Raw genomic sequence first — 26,732 nt, forward strand, 5'->3', positions numbered from 1 at the left:
GAAATGACTAAAAAGTATGGATGCTCAGTGGTTTGCCTGGACGCAACACACAATACTAGTGACTATGGCTTACCACTTTTTTTTTCTTGTTGTGAAAACACCGTTGGGATACACACCAGCTGGTGTGTTTATCGTACAGCTTGAGACGGCCCACTGTATCGCTGAGGCTCTAGACGTTCTCAAGCAGTGGTGTGATAACTGGTCCCCACAGTACTGAATGGTAGATTACAGTAAGGCAGAAATAAGTGCCATCAAGCAAGTGTTTCCAGAGAGTCAAATCTCCATCTGGGGCTTCCATAGACTGCAGGCATGGCAAAGGTGGCTGCGCAGAAAGGAAAACAACATATCCGATCCGGATGAGGCCCTGAGTCTCATGAAACAGGATGAGTTTGACAATGCATTTGAAGTCCTTGTTGCCTGAGAGTATTGGAAAAAATGAAAAATTCCGCAGTTACTTTGAAGCAGTGTGACTCTCTGTAAAGGAGCTGGGGAGCTGGGGAGGCTGGAGTTTGATGTTGTCTTGACCACAAATAACGGCATTGAGGCCCAAAACAGGGTGTTGAAGGCACAGTATGTGAAAAGTGCCAGTGGGAAACGGTCGTTAACATCCCTAATCACAGCTGTCGTCCATGGCTACCTTCCCGACAAAGAAGTGAAATTCCACGAGCAAGCAAGGAGGCAGTAATCAGTGTACAGACAGTACAGTGAAAATATTCCTGCACACCTGCACAACGGGCCTCACGGGTTTGTTAAACATATGCTGAGACGGCTCGTTAACGCAGAAGAATACAACCACACAGACATGAAAGAGCTGCACATTGAAGGCATGTTCTCTGTTCATTCTGAAAGAAGTGATGATGATGATGTGGACACAGTCGACTTCACCAAGCCATCTTGTACCTGACCTGACTTTAGAAAGCACAAGTACCCTTGCAAACACTTTAGTGTTGTTTTTAAGTGCAGCGACAGGTGGGGCTTTTGCTCTCTTCCGCAGAGTTACCTCAATAAACCGCAAGTTAAATTTGGAAGCTGTCTAGAATCAGAAACAGGTTCTGATATTCCCCTTGTCAATGAGCCCTGCCCTTCTGAAGTGTCTTCACAGGCTCTTGATACAGCAGTATCAGAGCCGGACATTACCTTTGTCAATGCGCCAAGCTTTTGTCAAATGCCTTTACAGCCTGTGGTTGCTATGGTTCCTGGGACAGCAGCCCCCTCAGTGTCGGAGTTGCGCAAACGTATAACCGAGGAACTTGAAAAGTTCAGTTGCCTCCTTCACTGCTGGCATGACGTTGAAACACTGTTGGAGGCTAGCGGCTTATTGCAAGTCGCCTCCCGTAAGTTGGCTGAATCTGTGCCACAATGTTCTGGCCTTCACATTCGGGGCTTACCGATAAAGGGATGCTGGTCTCTGAAGCCTCTTTCAAAGAGAAGGCGCCTATAGTGTGCTGTCTCTCTGCCATTGCTTCGTTGACTTTTCACAGGAGCATTGGCTCGGACTGCTGGGAAAGGATCAAGGGAAATTGGCACTCGGTGTTCTTTCCTCATTTTTTAAAGAAATTGCAAACTTTACAAAACTCAATTTTTACCATGCATAACTTTGGCTTAAACAGAGTGTTTGGACATCTGTAAATATGTGCAAATATTTTTTAGAATGCTTAGAGCTTTTAAGATTATTATGCTATATTTTATACTAGACTCCATTATAGTCATGTAATTGCGACATTGGCAACGGCTGTGTATGTGTAGAAATACTGCCTTAATGTTTCGTGTCGGTGACACTTTCAGTTTATAGATTCTCTAAAAATACGTTTTTAGGCTGGTGCTTTCAATTTATGTGTATAAAACTGTTTGTAAAGTTGCATCCCTTCTGCACGTCCATGAAAGTGCTTGCTTTTCTACTTTCCTTTTAACATTTTAATATAGCAGCTATTGTATATGAAAACATGTTATTACATTTTTGTCTGGTGGTTACTTCAAGAAATATTCAGTAGCATGCTTGTAATATGCATCGACTGTAAATAAACCACATTTGAGAGAATGCCTAATTTGCATCAAGAGTTTACTTTGAAAATGTGAGGTATGGTTCAGCAATTGTTGTTAAGGTTGAGCTACACAGTAGAGCAATTTCGCCAAGACTACTTGAACAGCTGTGACTGGTATTAGAGGCTGGGTAAACTGGACATTTTCGAGGGCAATTATGAGAATTACCCTTTCAGTGAAATGCTTTAGGTATACATACTCATACTACTGACTTGAGGGAGCTGTTTAGTTATCCAGACTTAAAAGTTTTTTTCAGTGGCATCTTATGGGAATGGGTATATAAAAAGAGGTTGCATAAGGAACATGAACGCACAATAAAATAGGCGATCGTCTAAACTTAGCATTTATCAGCTAGTATTTTCAACATGTAACTTTAGTATCGTGGAACTAGAAACAGCCAATGTTGAGCTGCCCAGTTTTTGCCCATCGTGTAACCAAAACATGCGACCTGATGTAAGGTGCATCAGTCGTTAGTATGGTGCATACTACATAGCCGTGCCACGAAAAGGGTCTCGTGAACCCTCTTTTTTGTGCCTTGGAGGTTCATTCATTTTTCTCGTATACCTCCTTTGGCCAGTCAGTGGTGCTTGAATCCTGTAAATGAAATGAAGAATATTTATTTCTCGTGTTTTTACATACATGTGAAAAGACACACAGGTCAACTGTAACATTATGCGGCTTTGGTAAGTACCAAAAACAACAGTGACGTGCTTCCATAGTCCACATCGGCATGTAGCCAGGATTTTGTTTGGGTCTAAACTACTGAATTGGAGGGGGGGGGGGAGGGGGCACCATGGGAAAACGCCACAGGTGGAAGGGGGCAGAGGACTTCCCAGCAAAACTGAAGATTTCTTGGGGTAGGGGGGGGCACTCTAACCACCGGCTATGTGCCTGGTACACAGCCATAATCGGCTTTTCCTAAATCTATTCATTCACTAGGAACCTAACGGCCCTGAGAGGGGCATCGCATAAGGGAAAATAAGCTAAAAACCGCTGTCGCACAGTATCCTCTTTACACTGCTTGCACAGAATCTTTGAGCTTGAACGCTGCTGGATATCTGCATGAGACTGAAATGTTTGCAAGTGCATCACCATCTAAAATAGCAGTTTTTTTTCTCTGGAGTCTTCTTGTAGTATTCCGTTCGAAATATGCAGACTTTGACGGTTTCTTTGACAACTCCAAACGGTACATTGTCCAGAGAAATTCTGCACTCGGAGTGGATCATCGAGAAGACGACAATAGCTGAAAATAAACCATAAAGATGATTTAATGATGGCACCTAGTTTTATGCATGGCAGAAGGCAATATCGAATCTAGATTTAGTTTTTGTTTAATGGGCAGCAAAGAAACTTCAAGATCCGCAAGCTTCTGGCAAGAAATTCAGGGTCTCCTGAGCCAGAATAATAATAAATATTATCATTAATAACCCATACTTTTTGTGTGGTTTTAAAAAGTAACAACTTGAAAGCAGTACCAACATGCTACAGTTTGGTTGGGCCTTGGAATTTTAACATAATACGGCAAAAAGCTCGACGCTGACGCTGACAGAGTTCATCATTAGGCCTAAGCCTTGCTCTAGACGTCCAATTCACACTTCTAGCAGGACCACGGATGGCACACACGGCCGTGTCACGGCATGGAGTACGGCCTCATTTCAAATAGTGTCTCGTGTTGCGCATGATTGCTTTTTCAATGTTAAAAAAAGAAGCGCAGATGCATACGAAACAAATGCCCAAGCACAGCTCTGTCTTGAATTCAACGCAAATATGTGAAGAGCACAGGGGCAGACTTTCTCATTTTTAATGTTGCAATTCGTTTGCATGCACGGTTCTAATCATGACTGAAACCAAAAAATAGCAGTTCAGTTATTTTTACGTTTATCAAAATTTCTTAGGATCGGGTCATGACGCGGTAACCAGAACAATACTCCACTCAAACCGAAATAAATTGGCGCCAAAGGAACTCTGAACCGGTAACCAGAACAATGATAACCCGATCTTCAAAAAGGCTAATGAAGATAAATAAATTGTTTGGTGTTGCGCACTAACCGCAACTGAAAACAAGTCATTCTGCCGGGTTGGGTCCCCGGTTAAAATTACTACTGAGTTTTCAATGATAAATCTACGCGCAGAGTGAAACATGAAGAAGCAGTCGATACATCCTTACATTTAGACGGCTTGTTCAGATCTCTAGATGTCCCCACAGCATACCTCTCGTTGACGGCAGCCAAGGACCTCTCAAAAAGCTTAAGCTCATCGTCTGACTTCAGGTAGCCATGGGAGTAGCCGTCTTCATGATGATGTAGCTCTTGTAGGTACTTTTCGATCACCTTCTGTCGGTGAGGAGGCTCGCTCGTTGTTGTATTCCGCGGTTTCACAAGCGAAACAAAACAACGCACGCCGCGAATATGATACGCGCGCCAATTCTCCCTCACGTGGAATGAGCTGATACGAACTGAGGCGCCGCACACCGACCGCGCCGCCAAACAGAGAAAAAAAAAAGAAAATGGTGATACGTCATCGAGGCGAGGCCACGTCATCGAGGCGAGGCCCCGCCCCTAGACGGATTTGTTGGGAAAACAGTCGCACCCTACCTGAAGGCATCAATGTTGCCGGAGTCCTTGGTGTCTGTTTGTTGGCTTCAATTGATATATATATATATATATATATATATATATATATATATATATATGTTCTTTTACTTTACATCTTCTGTATTGGCGACCCGATGAATTGAAGTAAATTCCTGGTTTTTACGTGTCACAGTCCCACATCTTATCACGAGCCACGCCGTATACCACCCGGAGTTGTTTAGCGTGCATGTATATCGAAGTGGACGAGCTGTTCCCCACCCCGTTCCCATCTAAGTGCGGCTGCCGCAGCCGCGATCAAGCCTCAAGCTCAGCACTGCAATGCCCAGTGAACTACGGTGGCGCTTCGCTTTTGACAGGGTTCTCAGGTAACAGGTAACTAGGTAGAGTTGCCAGACAATATCAAATTAGAACAGAAAAAGGCATGGAGGTCAGCCATAGTAGATTCCAGGACCATGTTCGAAAATAGAATAAAAGACCGCGTTGAAAACGCGACACACGCAGCAGACTCCATTAGAAGTGACACCATCAAATAAAGTAAATAAAGGAGGTGGCAGAGCCTGGTGGTTATTAACACTATAGAAAGAGTATATTCATATTGATGTATGTCCACAATATGTGCAGTGATAGACATTCAGATGATGCGAAAAGACACAGTGCTTTAGTAAACTGCGGTACTGTATAATTATTATGCAATTCTGCTTTAACAGTAGACGACACAGTGATGAAAAAAAAGGTGCAGTTAACCAAATTTGTGGAAGTAAGAATTGTCGAAGTAGAAACATTTCGGGACAAATTCAGATAACGCTATGTAGAATACCGCAAAGTATTATTGCATGCCTAAACTGAACACTATTGACATCATTCATCGCAATAAGATGCTTTTGGCTAATTAAAAAAATTCGAAATCATTATTGGAGTAATGCACATGAACTCATCCAAGCGTGACCATCCAAACAGATAATAAGTACAATGCAATTTTCATACCAATGCTGTGTAAATTGTTCCGGAAAGTCCAATGGCAATGTTGCACCATAACAAGGGAGCGTTGAACACTGCAAAAGGTCGTTTTGGCAAAAATTGTTACTGAACAAAATATAAATGGTGGTGTGCTGTGTTCTTGAAGAACGCAGACTAGCATGCAGACAATTCATGGTTGTGTTTTCAGCACCCGCACTCTTAGACTGCAGGCTGAACAGTATTGCGAGACACATTTTTACCGATTCCAGTTATTGTTGACGCTGAAATAATCTGGATTTGCGAAAGTACATAATCTCTCTTCGCACACACACATTGCTGCCAGAGAGTTTTTTGATTTTCCACTCTCTTCAACTGGAGCCTAACACCACATTTTGCGTAGACGAACTGCGCTGGGCGAGTCTCTTGCGTTTATTAGTGCAGCACTCTTTACAAGGCCAGCCACGTGCACCATTTGCGTCTTAGTAGAGTAATATGCAATTATGATAATTGAGGTCGCCTTAGTTCATAATGTTGAACGCCGTAGTGGGGCGCAATGGAATAATTTCGACCACATGGCGTTTTTTATCGTGCACCTAAACTAAGCACGCGAGCTTTGTTGCTTTTAGGCCTAGGTCGGCGCCGCCGGGAGTTGAATCTACGACTGCGTGCTTAAGGCAGAACGCTATCCCCGCTGAGATTCCGTATTAATTTCACGCAAGTTGCCAGTTCAAGCCATGAACGACAGGCATAGTAGACAGGATGCCGTAGTCGTGCGCCTGCATATACATAACCCCGTCAGACAGGTGCACTAGTGTAAAATTGAAAGTACAAGAAAACAGAACATTGAACGCGATCCACCTGCACCGTTGTGGTTGTTTGACGGCTATACCCATGGTAATACGATTTAAAGGCATAAACACAAAGGTACTCGCTGTATCACCAACGAATGTTAAATTTAAAAGAACCGAGGAGCATGCATGTGTCATATGTGCAGCGCTGGCTGCCAAAGACATAATATGGAATAATAAAGAAAAACTATTTGTACATTAGTGAGCGTCGCTAAACAAAGCGTTACTGCGAGTGCACAATCGCTGTTGGGCGTTTTTGCTTTTTGTTGTTTGTTTCACGTGGCCCCAGATATGTGTGTACAACTTGGTCTATAAAAAGTATGACTGCATGTAAGCGCCAATATAATGGGTTTTCCTTTCTCCGTTCGCGTGCAGTTATGCTCTCTTTCTTCTACTTTTTGCAAACACAATACGCTCTGGAGAGCCGCTTTTTTCAGCAATTTCATGCGAAGGAAGTTGTTGCAGTGTAATCGAACACGGTCACTTCTATATGACACGCGGTTTAGGCATGCCGCGTTGCCACTTATCCTGATCAATCATGTGGCCGTTTGGATGCACTAAAAAGGCCACCAACATTAGGGAATAAACGTTCTTGATTTGACCACTACCCACCCGTTGGGCAGCCTTCATTCTCCGCTCTTCCAGAATTTGTTTTCTGGTCTATCTCGCGTTCGAAAAAAAGGGAAAAAAGTCACAGGCCTGCGCAGCACACGCAGTAGAGTCACAGCGTAAGCTGGTTGAGCGGCGCAGGTGTAGCTCCAATTTCGGCACCACACACAACAAGGTCTTCGCGGCAAAGTGTCTTCGCCTCGATTTTGACCAGAACGATCTGAACTGTCCGCTCGGCTTCGACGGCGAGCTGCGGCTTCTAATGCTCTCTGCACAGCAGTCTGCTGAGCCCGATGATGCCTGGTTGTAGCCGCGCACGTAGCTCTACGATTCGCTTCTTCAGCAGTGGTTCGTACCTTGCGAGGAGACGCCTTAAAGTGTACCGAAGAGGTTCCCAGAATATGTGGCACACATCTAACATCGGGATAGCGTTGGTTGCGCGCCTCGTCTGAATCGCATCTCGCCGCACACGGTGGTTGCAGGCACGTTAACTAGATGGCGCCACCATACTGGCGGAGGCTCGGGTCATCTGCGCCTGCGCGCCTGCCTATAGGGCGCGTCTAAAGGGAATTTTTCTTCTGCCTGATAGCAAGCACTTGCGTGGCTCAATAGATAAATCCACGAATAGATTGGCTTCTAATTATTTTCAAACAAATCGGCTCTCCATTTTTATACTGGCGCTTAATTTTCTATTAATTATTAATTTTGCAGTGCACTCTTTGTACATCATTCTCACTCCATCTGTTATCACTGAACCGGCTTTAACATGTTCTAAAAGCAAGAAAATGATATCATGGATGACTCTATCAAAAGCCTTTTCAAGATCAATTTGTATCATGGACACTCGGCCCTCCTTTTCGTCACAACATTCCAGTATGGCCCTTGCAGTATGTATATTCGAAAATATTGATCTCCCAGGAATTGAGACTAGAGTTCTGGCTTATGCGGATGATGTGGCAATTTTTTGCAGAGATACAGAGAGTGGGGAGAAAACTATGAAAAAGTTGTTTCTTTTTGTGCCGCAACTGGAAGTGCTGTCAGCTGGACTAAGTGCCTAGGCTTATGGCATGGCAGTTGGCCACAGACACACGGCTATTTTTGCAACATAAATTGGAGCGTTATCCCCGCAAAATACCTTGGGGTGCCATTGCAACATTATCGTGACAGTGCAGAGTATTGGAGCGAAGAATTAAAAAGAGATAAAGGCCAGACATAAAAATGTGGTGGGCATAATTTCTCGATGTTTTCAAGAGCAAATGTGTGCAATTTGTTTGTAGTTGCAAAAGTGTATTATGTACTACAAGTATTGTTCATGGCAAGAGTTTCGGTGCAGAAATTTCATAGAGTGTTTGCAGTATCTATATATGAGGATCTACTTGGGAAAGAACTAGCCGATGTAACTTGTTTCACTCGTTGAAAAATGGGGGACTGGGGCTAACACATTTGTTTTTGAAACAGATGGTAAGTAGGTTGTATTTCTTACGGGATCAAAGTGATATATTTATGCGTACTGTTATTCAAGTGAGGTTAAGTTCTTCCTTGCCTGAGTGGGTTGTCTCATCAAGAAATGAACGCACACAAACGCCAATTGGTTTTCTGAAGGAAGTTGTTGTGTCATTTTCATTACTGAAAGCACATTTTTACAATGAATCTTTGTCTTCTGTGACGCGAAAGAAACTCTATCTAGATGTTTTCTTACTGCTTCCTGTATATCGCACGATATACAACTTAGGACCTGAGCGGAATGTGTTGAAACGCATGAAAAATATGCCTGTTAGACCTTCAGCGAAAACATCCCTTTTTCAATTGCATTCTGGCACTCTCCCTTTGAAGCCATGGCTAGAAAGTAAATGCTTATTTGTTCCGTGGTCTGTTAACTGCATCATATGTAACAAATCGGAAACTATCGAGTACATCTTCCTGGATTGCCATGACTCCGTTTTCTTGTGGGACGTTCTCAAATGAACTCGGAAAAAAGGACTGCAGATAAGCCCTTTCGTTATTCGTTTCTTGCCACGCGCAGACGCAGAGGCAGTGCCCGCTGACATGATATTGCTTTTGTGTATGAACAGTGTGTGGAAAACGCGCATGGATGTCAGGAATTCCCGCGTAGATGCAAGGTCGGCAAGGCAACACCTAATTGAAGGTCTCACGTACACCCGGGATGCCCTAAAGCACATGATTGAACCACCAGAGTGGTTTCAGGAGCTTGACGTTTGGGTGTCTGTGGTGGCGTCTTTGAAGGCCTTTAAAATTAGTACAGTCTAGTCAAATTATGTAATAATATTGTGTAGCGCCAAGTGACCTGCTTTGTATTTGTACGGGCGTATGTATAGTTGGCGAAGAAGGTAACAAAGAAAACAACTTGCGTTGCTCAGTGATTAAGTATCCAACTCCCACGCAGCAGGCTTGGGTTCGATACCGGCGGAGAGCGGGTACTTTTTTTCGCATTTCCGACGATAGCGGTAACGGGGTGGCGGCGGCATCATCGCGACCAGAAACGGCTATTGGAATGAGCCCATAACAGCTTACGCTGTAATATAGAAGCTATGTTCTCAAGAAACCGACGCCCCATATAACACGGGCCCCCAATAATGCTTCTTCACTCGCGATTTTAAAGCGAAGCTTTGTACCTCTACCAGCCAAGGGTTCTGTCGTGTCCGTCGTCGTAATCAAAAAACGATCCCGACGAACCGCTAACAATTGCAGGTATAGCAGTATAGCTTACTCGAATTCAGGCATTCAGCGTACAAATAAGCACTCGTTTTCGCAAGAAAAACCACAAAAACAAGCTTCAAAGTGATGAGCCAACATGATGGATGATAAGGGCTGCGGGCAAACAACGGAAACAGGCTCGGCGCGGTCCGTAAGATTAGATTGCAGCTGTTGCAAATCTTATGCAGCTGCTTGAAAGAGGGTTGACGTCATTCGAAACCCTTCCAGCCTAGTAACTGCCTCGGTTCATTTTCTAGACTACCCCACTATGGGTAGACCACGGAAAGTAAAGACGGCAGAACGTGCACTCGCGGAACGTGCATTGATTTAACCTTGGCAATGAATATAACTACAGTGAAAACTGAAAACTTGAGTGTATATCACACTGATCATAAAGCAGTAGTGAACATTGTTGTGAAGTAAATAATAATAAAGGCCGTGGTTAAAGTTACGTTGTAGTGTGTGAAATATCAAGTGCGCCGCAGTCCCCGTGAGGGTGGCGTAAAAAGCTTCGCTTTCCAACCACCTTCACAGGGTGGATTGGCGGGCAATTTTTTATATAAAAGGGCCGTTCGAACTTTGCCAAATTTCCAGAAAGTAACCGAACTTGACATCTGCTATGGGCATATCATAGCGGTTCTGTCAGCAGAATGAATTTAGCGGAAGTATGCACTCTAAAACCATATTAACTTTCTAAAGACAATACTGTGAAGTTCTAATGGGTGCCACAAAAGGACCACACAACTGGACCAGTCACACACATAAAACCACCCATTCCGACCATTTAAATCAGCAAAGCTACTTCAGTTAACGGAGAAGTTTGCGATGTAGACAATCTAGAAAGGCCTAGCCATTGAGACACTCTTGTACTCTGCACACATTATCGATAGATGGCCATAGCAACCAATCGCCCACAATTTCCTACATAGCGCCTCACTCTTACAGAAAGTTATGCGCAATATCTTCTCCATGTGATCGGTCCAGATATGTATGTCTGTGTTTTTGTGTGTGTCCGTGTGCTGGGTTGTGCGTGCGTTGTTTGTGTGTGTGTGTTCATGTGTGTGGTAATTCCGCCTGCTGAGGCAAACTTCCACGTCCTAATGGGTAGAGTGTGTGGCTTCTGTGCTTCCGCTTGTTATAATCCAGCCATTGGACACTTCAAATTTATGTTTTGTAGCGCAAAAGAGTGACCGGTTTCTAAGCAGCATCGCCACCTGCATGAGCTCGTGGTTGCTGTGCTTGACTAAACATCTCGGGCTGCTACCTGTTCGCCCGCGTCCCATTGACCTCATTTCAGTTTATTCATTTAAATGTATTTATACCTATATATAAGTAGAACATTCGGGTGATGGCAAAAATTTTCCTGGGGTGCCATTATCAATGCAATAAAAAAGAAAAAACTTAGTTACGGCTTAGGAAAATAAGCCGTGACAGCATTTTTCTTCTATTTTTTTCCTCACAGGTGCTCAGACTAGCACGTGTTTAAGCATACGGCTTTGTCAGTAACACACTTTGTTCTCAGAATTTCCTCCCTATCATCTGTTCTGTAAAATCGGCTATGATTCATTGTGGTGGCTCACTCGTTATCACTTTCTGGATCATGACCTTCGGAATATCGCTTTTTGGCTGCGGAATATGAGATAGTGTGTGTTATGAAGGACCCGGTCGACCGAAATCCAAAACGGTTGATGGGTCTCATTGCTTCATGGCTTGAATTCTCATTATGAATCACACGTGGTTCAAATTCCAATCTACCTCTTCACTAATGCGTGCCTCGTAACCACCATTTGACTACGGATCCCTAATCCACGCAATTAACCTGTCGGTGGTGTGGCTTCAAGCACATTCAGGAAACTGCCGCTATCCGAATTAGTTATCGAGACTAAGTACCTGAAGATGCGCGAAGGGACAAGCTCTCAAGTCAGTCGCGTGGCGCAAGATACATTAACTGCAGGCCGCTAGGAGCGTCATTCTTACCGCAATGCAAATGAACTTATGACCATAAACTAGCGCTATTATTGACGATTTTTACTACCAAATGTCAGGCCTCACGTGCATAAATCAGGTGTGCGCAGATTTGGCCTACTTGAAAATTTTCCACGTGTCGGTGTATAACCTTTACATTTTCACATATGTCGACTTGACTCACATGCGTAAAAGCGACCAGTACGTTTGGCGAGCCCGGAAAATGGCGTTGTAGACTGTACATAAGTTGCACGTATTCGCGGTATTAGAGAGGATGTCGTATTTCAGCACAGCTGCAGCGGCCTCTCGGAAATCATGTACTTTTATTCCTACAGGGGTGCGCAGCTGCGCGATGCGACGCGGCTTCTCCCCTAGATGTTGCATTGGTAGTAGAATATTATGATTCTAGTGTGCCTTTTCGTTGATCATTGAGATACGCGCGGTAAAAGCTGTCGCTGTTTCGAAGGAGTTCGTTGTTTACAGTTCCCGCTCTTTGCACCTTATTTCTTCCGTACATCATTCGTCGTACGAGCATGTAGTTTTCTAGTATCCCGAGATATGCTTAGTAGAGCAGCCCTAGTGCTGAGCATAGTTTACTTCGGTTCATATTTTACGCTTGCGCTACGTCCAATTTCACCGACCGTTTGAACTCCAATCCGGTTGCCACAATATTTGATACGTACCTCTGACCAGCATCACTGATGCTGCCAAAATAGAGATGGCGCCAATACTTTGCTGAAACAAGAATGACGAAAAATGAACAATGTGCAGGCATTAGTTTATTTACTTGGCGGGAGGATGTCGACTTTGAGCATTTTGAGCGTCTATGAGCGTTTTTAAGCGACTGCTGAGCATCTGAATCAGTTTTTGGTGTTCTTGGCATTAGGACTTGCGAACCTACGACTTGCGAGCGTGAGTGGCCTTGTTCCAGCGAACGCTTCTTAAGCTAGTATTCAGTTCGTTTTTGCACGCCGCTCGCGTTTTGTGCATGCAGAGTTGCAAAAAGTAGGGCCATCGGGGGTCCTCAATGATATAATCAGTTCAGCGAGACTTGGTAAAGTGATATGGGGGCTTATTATTCAATTAAATACAGCATGAATGTCTTGCTTTAGAATAATATGGTGGCGCCAAATTTTGTACCCTACCAAACGCCTCCACCACAAAGGTTCAACGATAAGAAAGAATGATAGCTAAGACATTCATACAATAGAGGTGGTGACCTCCTAAGGTTCAATCAGATATCGTCAAGACCATCATAACGTGAAAAACTGATGAGAAAATTTGTTTTCACTTTTTCTTTCCTGTAAATGTACTTTGTGCGTGGTCAAAATAATTTTATCTGCTTACCGTAAGAAAAATATAGATGACACAGGCCGTCAGAGAAATGGCTCTGTTGAAGCGCCAACGAATGTACTGCAGAAAATGGGTATTGTCTTAAAGCATAAAAAATTAAGAAATACTTAGCGTATTTGCAAATGATAGAGCACAATTAATCAACTCACAGTTTAGCCCGAAAGGCGAAGCATTGATTTCGACAGCAATTAAGTGGACAGCTATATATGAAGTAAGCATATTAGTTTCGGCCATATAAACTTGTGAAGATTAGCATACTGACTAAATCAACAGGCATGGTGTCACGCGCGCAAGAGCAAACATGAACACATCCACATCCCACTTGAAATTACTACTGCATTTCCCCTTACTTTCTTCTGTGCTGACGAGAACATTCTAATATTTTGGACACAACCCTTTGTGAGGAGAATCTCTAAGTGTGCCCAGTATGCCGCCTTCCGAAACTGCTGGACAGCAGCAATCCCGTATACCCGACTACTGCTTTCTACTAAAGTTTTCCCTGACTCTGTTTTTGACATAGGATACCCGCTACGATTCCCGGCCTCTCCATTATACATGCTGCTAAATACTATAACCCCTATCGCGTTGTGAAGGGAAGGCCCTCCGTTAATTACCTTGTGGAGCCACGCACACCGTCGACAGGCACGATGCCATCGCCACCGCGAACTTTTCAAAGTCTGGCGCATCAAGCTGTACTGTGATTCATTTCTTGCGTGTACGTGTACAGCCACAAGGATGGATTTTTTATTTGTGCTGGAGGGTGATTGTAGGGAAGAAGAGTGGCTTCTGCCTTAGCGGAATTCTCATCGGTATAAGAACGTCGTTGTTGCTCCACTTGGGTAAACGTCTAAAATTTGTGACCGCTACCCGTTCTCCGCCGCCACACACCTCTGCCTCCCCGTTTCCCAACGCACTAAAGCACATTTCATTACCATTATTTTAGGTTGGCAAAGGCAGCATGGGGCATATGCGCAATGTTTTCCGTTCTTTATTAAGGAACGGTGTTAGACACGGAATGTACTTATGCACAAATACGCTGCCGCATCGCACACTTTCGGCCATAAAATGTTACTTCACAAAGGGCACATTTCTTAAGTAATATGCGACGTGTCCTATGAAGAAGTTGAAATTCAATGTGCACATGCCTAGGTATGTAGTGCCACACGCAGTTTATTTTACTTACCTGTATGACCTTTGTTTTTTTTTTGTGGCATCACAGTTGCGTAATTACTCTCGTCAATTCGGTACCTGTCGTATCTCGTGCTAATTACGCTGCTATCTTGGCAGCCATCTCGCAAAACTACAAGTTTGTAAGTGTGCTTGATGCACGTAGAACGTTATCAAATTTCGAAAGCCGCAACGCAAAAATTCAAAAGGCATGATAAAGTGCTGCATAAGGTGATAGTTTACTTCATCTGATACTGCAGCTGACAACCACGCTGCCCCAGCGTTCATCTCTATCATGAGGCAAGCTCGCCTACTTAACAAATGAGTTTTCCTTGTATTTTGGGCAGTCTCTTGACCATTAACTTCCAAGTCACTTTCTCAAGATGGCATTCTTCAGCCGAAGAGCGCCTCACAAATTTTAATAATAGAGGTGGGTGAATGTTAACGTTTATTGCGATAGCAATTATATGGACACTTCCACCGGATTTCTGCCGTTGGCGTCGCCGTCGTCGTCGCCGTCGCCGTCGCCGTGAGTTTCCGTATAGATAAAATCTTCGCCGCGCGCCGTATGCCCGAGCGGAAGCGTGCGGGGACGCACGCTGTCACGGAGAGCGAACGCACTCAATCTTCCACGCGCAAGCAAGGAAGCGGGAAGCGAGCGCCGGAGGGAGCGGGGGGGGGGGGGGGGGGGGGCGCACTTCTACTGTGCCAACAACCGCGCTCGTCGTTCGCTCGCCCGCACAGTCTCTTATCTCCACACGGCTCTGACCTTTATGCGCCGTGCATTCGCCGCTCAGTTTCCTTTGAAGCGATAGACCGCACGTACCTTCGCCCGCTGCGCGGCGTATGCGCTCGCTGCCAGCGTTTTGACAGTCGTTGGCTGCAGTCATTCAGTGTGATCTATTCATGTTTGTTTGTGCGCGCTCACACCACAGTTAGTAATAGTCGGGCCACATTTTCCAACGCACGCTACACATGCAATGCTGCCCGGATCGGCAGTGCAGCGCTACAGGTGTGTCCCTTCGCACGCCCTGCCCACGGGAAGCGCTTCTCATCAACACCACCGTTTCACACGCGCCTTCTCGTGGTCATCGAGTCTCTCTTCATGTCGGTCTACTTACGCCGCAGCACACCTGCTTACTTAATCAGCTCATGTTTACTACAATTCATATTGCTACCAAAGCCGCTCACCTTACTTCGTATGACATTGCTGTGTTGCTATCGCATTCATTGCTTCGCCCTTAAGGCGAAACTGCGACATTTTTTCGAATACAAATCGAATGCGAATACCAAGTATGGAATATACATTCGAATATCGAATACTCAAACGCAGACGCCTATATTTAAAGCCGGTTATTTATTTTGATATAGTTATAGGTACCACGCCTTTACTGATCTAGTGAAAAAAAGACACTGAACTATCATGGACAAAGGAACCATTCTAAAAATAAGATCACTAATTGTCATTACTGCACGAATAGAGCCTGGTTGCAAACGAGCTTTCCCAGAAAGAATGGTGCTGGATGAGTAAGTTTCTAAAACCGCTAAGTAAATTGTTGCCGAATAACGATCAAAAGGTCTTTAACAAGAACAAAATGCTGTTTAAGGACTTGTTTGTCGAAGACACGCGTAAAAGGGGCCATTTTACAAATGTCCCCGGCACACAAGTCGTTCAGCAGCGAGAACATGTCACAGGTTGTAGCCTCAACGATAAAACTACTACACAATTAGACTGCAAAAAACACTAAATGACACACTACGAGCAATAATAAATGAAAGGTTGTCATGCAGGCTACCGCTGCGAAATCAATAATAATTCTCGCATTACCTATTATGTTTCTCCATTGCTTCGAAAAAGTGTGCCGTTGTCACACTTCTGAAGATTCACAAAGCTTTCGTTAGTCTACAGAGCACGTGAACCAAAGTTTTTCATTCGGCTGTTGCAAAATAATTTAGTTACATTCAAACACTCGATAATACCAAACAGTTCCTTTTCGAATAGGAAAAGGAATACGAATAGTTAGTGTGTAGTATTTTGTTCGTATTTGAGTCTTCAAATATTCACCCATCCCTATTCAATACCCTACCAGTTAGTTTCGAATGCGCTGTACGTAGTTAAGCTAGGTACTTTACATTTTAGAGCAGATGTTAGAGTAATAAACGAATTGTGTCGAAGCGAACGAACCACGAAATTTCTGGTTTTCATCCCGAAAGCCCGAACTGAAGTTCTTTGGGAATCCGCAGTAATATTATTTATCCTTTTGAGTGAGAGTCTGGTGTTCTGACAATTTATTTAGACAATTAGCTACATGGATAGCAGGGGGCTTGCGGGAGCACTACATAGATTGGAAAAGTATTTTTTTATATATATTGTACTGAAGGGACTGGGCCATGGTGCTGGTGAAGGAAGAAGAAGACAAGCAACGCTTGCTCGCCCGCTTCGCCATAGCTCCCTTTTGACTTGTTTCAGTCTGCCGTTCTAACGCCAGATCGAGTGTTGCTAGGAAAACATCCCCATTGCAATATCAAGGAACTTATCTAGCATTTCACGCCGGAAGATTTCCTGAGTTCGTTTCACGTCCTCACTCCAGGATACGTTAGTTGTTATTGTCGAAAGTTGTTCTTACCTCAAACACTGACGTAATTCGCAGCCTATGGAGCATCGGTACAATCACTTGTGTAGCCAGAGGCAAACAGAGCAGGGGGGTCAGGGCGCACAACGTGGTATGCCAGCCGTAGGCATAAAAGTGCGCCGGGAAGGCTACCAATGCAGGCGATGAGTAGACAGAAGCCACCGACGAAGCCGCAAGGGGAAGAATACCTAGTGCACGATTTCCGAGAAAGATTTCGTCCTTCGTGTTTCCGCCTCCACTGGAAGATCCACTCTTCCGGAAGGAGAAATAGAGACCCACCGATAAGTTTGCTGCCACCAGGACTCCGAATAAAGCATATTCCAACAGTAGCACCATTGCGCACGACTCGCTCAAGGAGTTTGACGATGAGCGTGAGTTTGTGCTTGCTAAAATGATATTTGTCAAAAGATATGCTATTGCAAATTAAATATGCTCTATAGACCTACGAGTCCATGATACTAGCGTTTCGATGTTGTCAGAGTGGCGGGTGATGTGAAAACTCTGGTTTCACGTAAGTGCCCAAAAACAACTGTCACACAACTCCAAAAGGCCCTCAGCGTTATAAAAATAAGATTAAAACCTTCCCATAAGTGCCCACTTAGCCCCAGGATTCGTAGCAAACGCTTGGCAGCACGCTATATATCTGGAGTTCATGCGCTTGTAAAACGCCAGGTGCTCTATGCAGCTAAATAAAGGTTCAACCAGCTTTTTGCCTCTCTGGTTTCTTCTTTCTTTCACATGTGATACTGGCACGTGCAACATTTATTTGTTTCTGAATGACGTTTTTATCTTCCGGTAGCCTTGTTCGGGGTTTTGTAGAGAAAGGGGGCATTCCTACGTGTTATGGTCTTGCAGCAGCTGCATAAATGGAGCCGGTTCTATCTGTTAGTTGCATTGCGGACGTTACCGCTAGAGGCGTTTTTATCTTCCGTTAGGCTTGCTCGGGGTTTCGTATAGAAATGGGGTATTACCACGTGTCATGGGCTTGCAGTACCTGCAGTAATGGAGCCGGTTGTATCTGTTAGTTGCATTGCAGGCGTTCCCGCTAGATTTTTACAGCGAAGCTGCTATGGGCTAGGTTCGAGGAGATCACGTCCGTGTACGCCGGAAATAGGAAACAATTTTGTGGCGCCTCCGTAACTTCGTATATACCAAATTAGCATGGATTGGTACGCATGCATGAGTAACATGACTGATCGGTCATACCATCAATAATATCACCTTTTCATGAATATTCACTACAGGACACCTACGCTGGATTTCATCTGCGCAGTAATGGAGCGGCTCTGCTTTTTGTTTTGCAAAACGTATCGGCAGCTAAGAGGGCGGTGCGACTTTCGCCGATATGCACCGATCGCTGTTACAAATTGCAACCCAACTTTTGAAACCGCGAGCGTAGCATTTGCTTTTGAGCTCTGCTATTCAAACCCCCGAGCTATCCTGCAAGCCCATAAGTCAATTTGCCAACGGCACATACATGTACTTATGTCCTGGTGTGTATGCTTCGTTCCCCGCAACCTTTCCCATTTGGAGGAAGTTTGTCTTCGGAGGCTTTGGGTTAGGGTGGCCCTGACACAAGCTATGCCCTGTACCTGGCGATGTGCAAGTACCAACCCTTACAACGTATCCTAAGTTCCCTGCCCCTGTATCTACGGCGGACACTTGCCATATCTCGCGGCTGAGTCCTGGTACTAAGGACATGAGGCTCACGATGCTTGGGCGGGCGGGGGGCGGGGAAACTAAAGCTGGATGTCTCAGGTGACTTTACCTGCTGTATAGCGAACTACACCTGAGCTAACCCATTGTTGCAGTAGCTGCATGAGGGCTGACTGGATTTGTTTGACGCTATTTGTTTTTTTGGTATTTATGCCTAATAAACATTTAAGCATGTAGACAAAAAATTAGGCTTCCGTCTGTTATGAAAGTCCTACAGGTCACGCCGCGCACAGTACAAGAAGACCTATTAAGGCGAAAGCCTTAATGACCGTCCGGTGTTACCGAAAAAATGTCCGTCCGGCGTTATGGCATGAATATTGATGGTGCCACTATTGATGGTGAAACGGACGATCATTGGTGGCAATCGAACCCATGGCCTTTGGTGTTAAGTCATCATGGCACCAAAATGCTTTGGCACCACAACTGATGGTTGAACCCACGACCATTGTTGGAAGTCGAACCAACGATGTTTCTTGTTAATTAGGTCGAAGTGATATTCAGGCACATGTAATTAGGGTAGAGTAAATTAAAACACTTGAACTCGCGATATATGATGGCAAAAATAGTTTATAGCAAGTAACAACATATTCGAATGAGACACTCAAGTAATTTAATGAATGTTCTGTGAGCGCGCTAGCTTTCGCCGTCCTCCTCTTTAGCATACGCTAAAGTGAATACCAACTTTTTATTTATAGCAAGTGCAAAAATGGTTCTACACGTGGTCTCCATATGGTCTCAATTGTACGTAGACTACACAATGGTACATAGTCTAGCGGTGACAAATATTGATATGCTTCCATGGAAGTGCTAATGGAACCTGAGTTCCATTAGCCGTTAAGCGCTGCTGTTGCTACAAATGTAATGACTTTCTTTCAATAATCTTAACAGACAACTCCTTAGTTCTTTCGGGGTTCATCCTAATGAAATTACCACGGCGCGTCTCCATAGCGTGTAAACTCATGATCACGCATTTATTCAATTATCATTAAGTCTGTTTACTACATTTTGTGTACGCAATATACAGACATGCTTCTAAAACGTTGTTACTAGGCACACGAACAAAGTAACCCTATAGGGAATATGCGCGAATCACCTCAAGCAGATATTCAAGTTGATGATGATGAATTAATTTGGCGTTCTCTGGCGCAAGGACCAAGTATGGCCAAAGAGCGCCAAGCTAGCGTTAATCAGTTTGTAAGGTTGCGATTAAGTACGAGGTAGTAGTGATGTGGCTGTACAGGACCTTAACAACAGTCGTTGTAGAATTGGATGGGTGAATCCAACGCCGCGAAAGAGCGTACGCAGTAGGACGTACAGCGGTGAGCACTGTTAGGGTGAACACGCGAGCGCGTGGCCGACGGCACTGTCAGCGCCCCGTTACGGTCATCACTGGAAACATTGCGCATGCGCATCACGCCTTCCGCGAAATAATTGTTCCACCGCGCGCATGACGTCATGAATGCACTTGTTCGTCGTCTGCTAGCCGCATTTTTGTTTTCTAAGCCCATGCATCCTGCATTTTAAGATTTCTTTAAACATCTGTGCTTGAACAGAACAAGACAAAAAACTTGTATATCTATGGGGGCGTGTCTATTCGTTCCCTTAAAAGTTGTTGTGCATGCAACGCCGTATATAAAACAACCAAACATCTTTCGCAGCCGTTCATTCTGTCGCCAGATCGTATTATGGCTAGGGTTCCCTGATGAACGGCGCTCAATTGTCGATCTTTCCCTGAAAGGTTATTCCCAGCGGTATATTGGCGCTTTAGTTAATAGGCCCCTGAAGACTGTGAACAGGATAATTCAAGCCTACAAGTATGAAGGTCGCATTCAGGATGCACCCCGCGCGCCCCGCCCTAAAGCTACCACAGACGATGAAGACGCCCTCATAGTTGCAGCTGCTGTTCGTAACCCTTTCTTGCCAGCCCCAGCAATACGCGAGGACTTGGATTTGGACGTTTCGGACACCACTGTTCGACGTCGCCTGCGTACTGCGGGCCTTCGCAGTCGCGTCGCAGCGCAGAAGCCACTACTAACGGCGGCAAACAAGGACGCACGACGGCAGTTCGCTGAGCTGCACGAAGCATGGACATCAGAAGAGTGGGGTCGCGTCATCTTTTCGGATGAGTCGACGTTTTCGACGCGACAAGACCAAAGATTGCGTGTTTGGAGACTACCAGGCACACGGTGAGGCAAACTTCCTGCTTTGAAAAGCAATTGTTTTAGTTAACGTCACAATGCCACGCAGGAACGACCCGGACAACGTGCAAGGTGTTTCTGCCAGTGGGAGATCGAGTGTGAACGTGTGGGGTGCTGTTTCAAGATATGGTTTAGGGCCCCTGCAACGTATACGTGGACACTTATCGTAGGAACAATACTGCAACATTTTGAACAATGTGCTGTTGCCATATGCGAGCAGTTTATTCCCAGACGGTGATTACCTGTTCCAACAGGACCGGTCACCGATACACACGGCGCGGGCTGTCAAGGAGTTCCAGGCGGAGCAGCACATGCAGCTACTGGAATGGCCTCCGAAAGGAGCGGACCTGAATGTGATAGAAAACGTGTGGGGCCGTCTGAAAGCTTCCTTGGCAAGGAAGCCCCTTTATTCCGCGACTTCGGACCAGTTGTGGGCGCAAGTCAGCAACGAGTGGGAAAGGCTGAAAGCCGATCGGGAATATGTTCGATCACTTTACGACTCGTTACCGTCCAGAATAGCTGCAGTCGTTGCTGTAAGTTGTCACATGACTCGCTATTAGATTTGCTCATGTTTTTATATTTGTTCTCATGGTCTTGTTTAACTTGAATTGCAAAAGTGCAATTTTCTTGAATAAAAAGTTCAATAATTATCCCTCTTACACTCACTTTTTTCCTTCACGCGCCAATCTTCAATCCAGATGGACCTTGAAATGCAGAAGGTATCAGCTCAGCGAACAAAAAATGCGGCTAGCAGACGACGAACAAGCGTATCGATGACGTGATGCGCGCGGTGGAAAGAGTGTTTCGCAAAGCAGATGCTGCGCATGTGCAATGTTTCCAACGATGGCTGTTACGCGGCGCTGATAGTGCCGTCGGCCACGCGCTCGCGTGTTCACCCTAACAGTGCTCACCGCTGTACATTCAGTAGTTCGGAAGTCCTAGTCGTACAAAAGGTTGTTGGCCAAATATGGCGCGAACGACAGCAGAGCCGGCAATGTGATCGGCGCCGGCGGCCGCGCTCTACGCGTGGAACGATTTCCTTGGTGTAGCCCAGGGATACTAGGGCCGCGATTTTGTAGCGATGCCGTTTGACTGATTCTGCACTAGTCTTACCATTCAACGCTCACGGCCGGCTGATCACGTTGATAACGCGAGCGGACCGTCGCTCTGACCACTGAGAAAGCGCGATAAGAGCGAAAAGGCATTATTACCAGAAAAGCATCGCTACAAAATACCGGCCTAGATGCCGGTGGCAAACGATGCAATCGTATCCGCTTGCACCAATGCGTGTGCCGTTACTTGGAAGGTACCAAAATTGTCATACCGAGACAAGAGTGTATGACGAACATGAATGATAGGTCATGACACGAATATCATGACAAGTGTGTCATGTAGACCATGAAACAGCCGCCTATATCTTAAAGCTCTCAAAGTAGTTTCTTTACCTTGGTAGGTACGAAGATTGGCATAGTGTGACAAGAGTGCATGGCAAACAAATGATAGGGCATGACATGAATGTCATGACATGTGTGTCATGAAGATCCTGAAACAGCTGGTTAAAATGACAATGACTCAACGAAAAAAGATTAACACTCAGAATCCGCTGAAAACGGGTTCGGACGTGGGTAGTAAGTGAAGGAAACACTAAAGGATGATGTGAGTCAAAGTCATGAGGATGACTCAGCAAAATTACAATGACTCAGCGAAAAACTTAACATTCAAAAACCAGTAAAATAAGTTCGGATGTGGATAATAAGTGAATAAAACACTAAAGGGTAGTGGTAGAAGTCATAGTCGAGAGCATGACACAGCAAAAATGACAATGACTAAGCAAAAAAGATTAAGGCACAAAAACCACTGAAATGGGTTCGGACATGGGTTCTAGGTGAAGGAAACACTAAAAGATGAGGGTAGAAGTCATAGTCATGAGCATGACTCAGCAAAAATGGCAATGACTGAGCAAAACAAAAGAATACTCAAAAACCAATGGAATGGGTTCGGATTTGGTAGTAAGTGAATGTAAAGGCTAATTATTGTTGGTCGAAGTTATAGTCATGAGCATGACTGGGGCTTTCGCCTTAAGGTCATGCGTGTCAAGTAGGTCATGAAACAGCCGCCTACGTCTTGGTGCTCTCATGGTCGTTTCTTCTACTTGGTAGGCTGCCCGCACGCAGCTACGCATAACATCCATTCCCACAGGGCGTGGGTTCTGCCGGCTTTTTGAGTGATCAACTTTTCAAATACTATAATTATGATAGAAAGTGTCAACGAGAAAATTGCAGAGAAACTCGGAAAACTGCCGATACAAATTTCTTTTCCTCAATACGTCATACAAAAAAGTGTTTTCCGAGCGCAAAAGCAACCCGCGAATACACGCAAAGTTGCAGCGCGAATGGTCACACGAGGTAGAGTGACCTAGAACTCGAGGCACTTTGCCTGTATTCGTGAGCTTCCCTCACGCTCGGAAAGACACTTGTGTGTAGCACGTATTGAGGAAAAGAACGCTGTATCGGGAGGTTTTCATGTTGCTCTGCAGTTCTCTGATTGACACTTTTTATCTAATTATAATATCTGACAAGTTGATAATTAATTAAGGCTAATTACGCAATTACGCATAATACATAATTACATTTTTAAATGTGGGTGCACCCTCTACGACACTGCTGTTTTCCGTGCAGTTGTGGGCCTGATTTTAAAATGTGTTCCATCGTGGCTACTAAATTCTTTTACAATGCACGTATGGTGTATATTACAGTCTCGCATGTTTTATTCAACATTTTTGCATTGTGGGAGTTCATGAGTGCGTAAACTGCTGGGATGGTTATGTATCTCCTAATAAAGTTATCCAGCTGCTTCATGCTCAATTTCGTTTCTTATCGTGTCTTCGCAAAATAAAGTCTATGAGATAATTGTGCGGTGGGTGTAAGTGTATTTGTGGACACGCTGTATAATGCATTGCCACATACGCTTACATTGGCATATTCTCATATGCAATTTAAGAAAAAATGAAGTCGCCTCTTTTTTTAGACCCTGCAAGCGTCATTCAGTCCTCAATGGACGAAAGCAAAATGAATAATACACACGGTCTATGTTAGGTGGAATTGTAATAAAAATTACTCCATCTCCCGCTATAGGGAACCATATGTGGATGCGAAGCAGCGGGGAGGGTTAGCTTGAGTGGGAGATGGTTTCGCGGCAGCGGCCCGAGCGCTCATTGCGCCGCTGCACAGGAGAGAAGGACGCGCGCACGCTCCGTCATTTTCATAGCGCGGAACTACCGTGGCGCCCCCAGCGGAGTATGCAGCTGTCGCACCACCTGTCGTGCGCGCCGCTACGGATTCCTAGATGAGAGAAAGGGGGGGAGCGTAGGAGAGGAGAGAGAGGGGGAGAGCACGCGCATGCGCTGTGGGGGTGTGGGACGCGGGTGCCGCTCCGTAAAGGATTCCTAGAGGAGTGAAAGGGGGAGCGTAGGAGAAGAGAGAGAGGGGGAGGGGACGCGCATGCGCTGTGGGGGTGTGGGACGCCGCGGGACATGGACAAAGCCCCCGCCATAAGATGCTTCGCATCTAAAAAATAATTTCCTCAGGTTTTTACCAGTAAACTGTATTAGTGGTGTAATCAAGATAAGACGCCTGCCTTCGCCCCTCCTAATTAGTTCCCACTTGAAAGAGTTTTTACATATCTATATGCATTCTCATCAAGAAAGGGGTCAGGCAGGGAGACAGAATCTCTCCAATGCTATTCACTGCATGCTCAGAAGTATTCGGGCTCTTGGTCTGGAAGGGCTTGGGGGTGAGGATCGACGGCGAATGTCTCAGCAGCCGTCGGTTTGCAGATGACATTGTCCTGTTCAGCAACAATGGAGACGAATTACAACAAATGATTGAGGACCTTAATCGAGAAAGTGTAAGAATTGGGTTTAAGATGAATATGCAGAAGACAAAGATAATGTTCAATAGCCTGGCAAGGGAACAGGAATTCAGGATCGCCAGTCAGCCTCTAGAGTCTGCAAAGGAGTACGTTTATCTGGGTCAATTACTCAGAGGGGACCCTGATTATGAGAGAGAAATTTACAGAAGAATAAAATTGGGTTGGAGTGCATACGGCAGGAATTGCCAATTCCTGACTGGGAGCTTACCACTGTCGTTGAAAAGAAAAGTGTACAATCATTGCATTCTACCGGTGCTAACATATGAGGCAGAAACTTGGAGGGTCACAAAGAAGCTCGAGAACAAGTTGACGACCGCACAAAGAGCGATGGAACGAAAAATTTTAGGAGTAACGTTAAGAGACAGGAAGAGAGCGGTGTGGATCAGAGAACAAACAGGCATAGACTATATTCTATGACATTAAGCGGAAGAAATGGAGCTGGGCAGGCCATGTAATGCGTAAGATGGATAACCGCTGGACCATTAGGGTTACAGAATGGATACTAAGAGAAGGGAAGCGAAATCGAGGACGGCAGAAAACCAGGTGGGATGATGAAGTGAGGAAATTCGCAGGCGCAAGTTGGAATACGCTAGCGCAGGACAGGGGTAATTGGAGATCGCAGGGAGAGGCCTTCGTCCTGCAGTGGACATAAATATAGGCTGATGATGATGATGTATTCTCATTATAAGTTCTAGCCATGAACAGTCACTTTGCACTAGTGCGTTGCATTTCGAAAGCTTGCGCCATTTCATTTCTTAATTTATATCGCGGCCACACTGAATTCGCGCAACGATGCTTGAACGCTTTTCTGAGTTTGAATGGAAACAGCGATAAGCGTGAAATGCACATTTTCCGATGCAATCACTCACGCTTTTATTTTATTTTTTATTGTTGGATGAATGGCTAGACCGAGCAAAAATTGTTCGCGCGAGCGGCACTTGAGTGGGCTTTGAGTGCTGCCCGATCGATCTGTGTTCACGTCATTCACGCCCTGCGTAAGATACTTTCATGTTAGCGAGCATTAGGACTGGTACACTTATCACTTTAATCTGAAATAACGAATTTCCTTCGCGCTTTGAGCTTTACTGGCTCCACTATGAACGAAAATTTAGCGGAAGCCGAGCAATGTCAAGCCGACGGCGCCACTAAGCTGGTGAAGATGATGATGGTTAATTGGCATCCCCTTTGAAATGGGGCGGCGACAAATAGTCACCTAGCCTGCTTGATTTAATGAGGTATACGGTACATGTGCTTTATCTAGCATTTTTGTATTCCTCACATTATTCTTTTTTTCTTTTTCAAAAATTTACCTTGTACCGCTACCTATCGTATACACCTTTTCCCTGCTTTTATTCCACCAGTACTCTAATCGTCTCTTGCTGATCTCTACGGCTGATCTGTTTATGTTTCCTTCCACTTTAAACCCAAGCGCTTCTGGGAGTTGCACGTTACCTACGGTTCTCGCTGGGTGGATCCCGTCGCATTCCATTAGGAAGTGCTGAGTGGTCTCTGGATCTTTACTGCAGCATACACATGCCTCATCTAGTTCCCAATATTTGTTCCGTTATGTTTTTGTCCTTAGGGAACCAGCTCGAGCCTCAAATAGCAAGGCACTGCCTATTGTGTTATCGTACAGATTTTCCCTTCTCATTCTTGTAAATCTCCGTTGTCCTTTTTGTTTCCATTATTTGCATCCAATTCACGGTCTCTATTTCTCTCAGTTTCTTTCTGATGTCTCCTGGTTGTCCACTTACAGTTTCGATTATCCTGTACTTGGTTGCCAACTTCCTTGACCTCTTCCTCCATTCTGTGTTCACGCTTTTCATGTAGAGATACTTGTGCACTTTAGCCGCCCATTTATTTTCATCCATGTTCCTGAGCCTTTCTTCAAAACTTATTTTGCTCTGTGCTTCTCTGACTTCAAAAGAGGCCCAACCAATGTCACCCTCCACTGCCTCATTTGTGGTACTAACATGGGCTCCCAAAGCCAGCCGGCCTACTGATCTT

The 26,732-nt window shown here is 44.9% G+C and overlaps 1 protein-coding gene across 1 annotated transcript in view; it reads right to left on the reverse strand.

Moving 5' to 3' along the window:
- Window positions 1-17,148, reverse strand: part of LOC125945763 (sodium-dependent multivitamin transporter-like) — a 29,947-nt gene extending 12,799 nt beyond the window's left edge. Inside the window, exons 1-4 of the mRNA XM_049668049.1 lie at window positions 16,876-17,148; window positions 13,076-13,141; window positions 12,412-12,463; window positions 5,619-5,686 (exon numbers count right to left, since the gene is read on the reverse strand). Of these exons, the coding sequence (XP_049524006.1) occupies window positions 5,619-5,686; window positions 12,412-12,463; window positions 13,076-13,141; window positions 16,876-16,911 (222 nt within the window). The 5' untranslated portion in view covers window positions 16,912-17,148. The remainder of the gene's footprint in view (window positions 1-5,618; window positions 5,687-12,411; window positions 12,464-13,075; window positions 13,142-16,875) is intronic.
- Between the last annotated feature and the right edge of the window lie 9,584 nt (window positions 17,149-26,732).

Source organism: Dermacentor silvarum, chromosome 5, assembly GCF_013339745.2.
Source record: "Dermacentor silvarum isolate Dsil-2018 chromosome 5, BIME_Dsil_1.4, whole genome shotgun sequence".
NCBI classification, from domain to species: Eukaryota; Metazoa; Arthropoda; class Arachnida; order Ixodida; family Ixodidae; genus Dermacentor; species Dermacentor silvarum.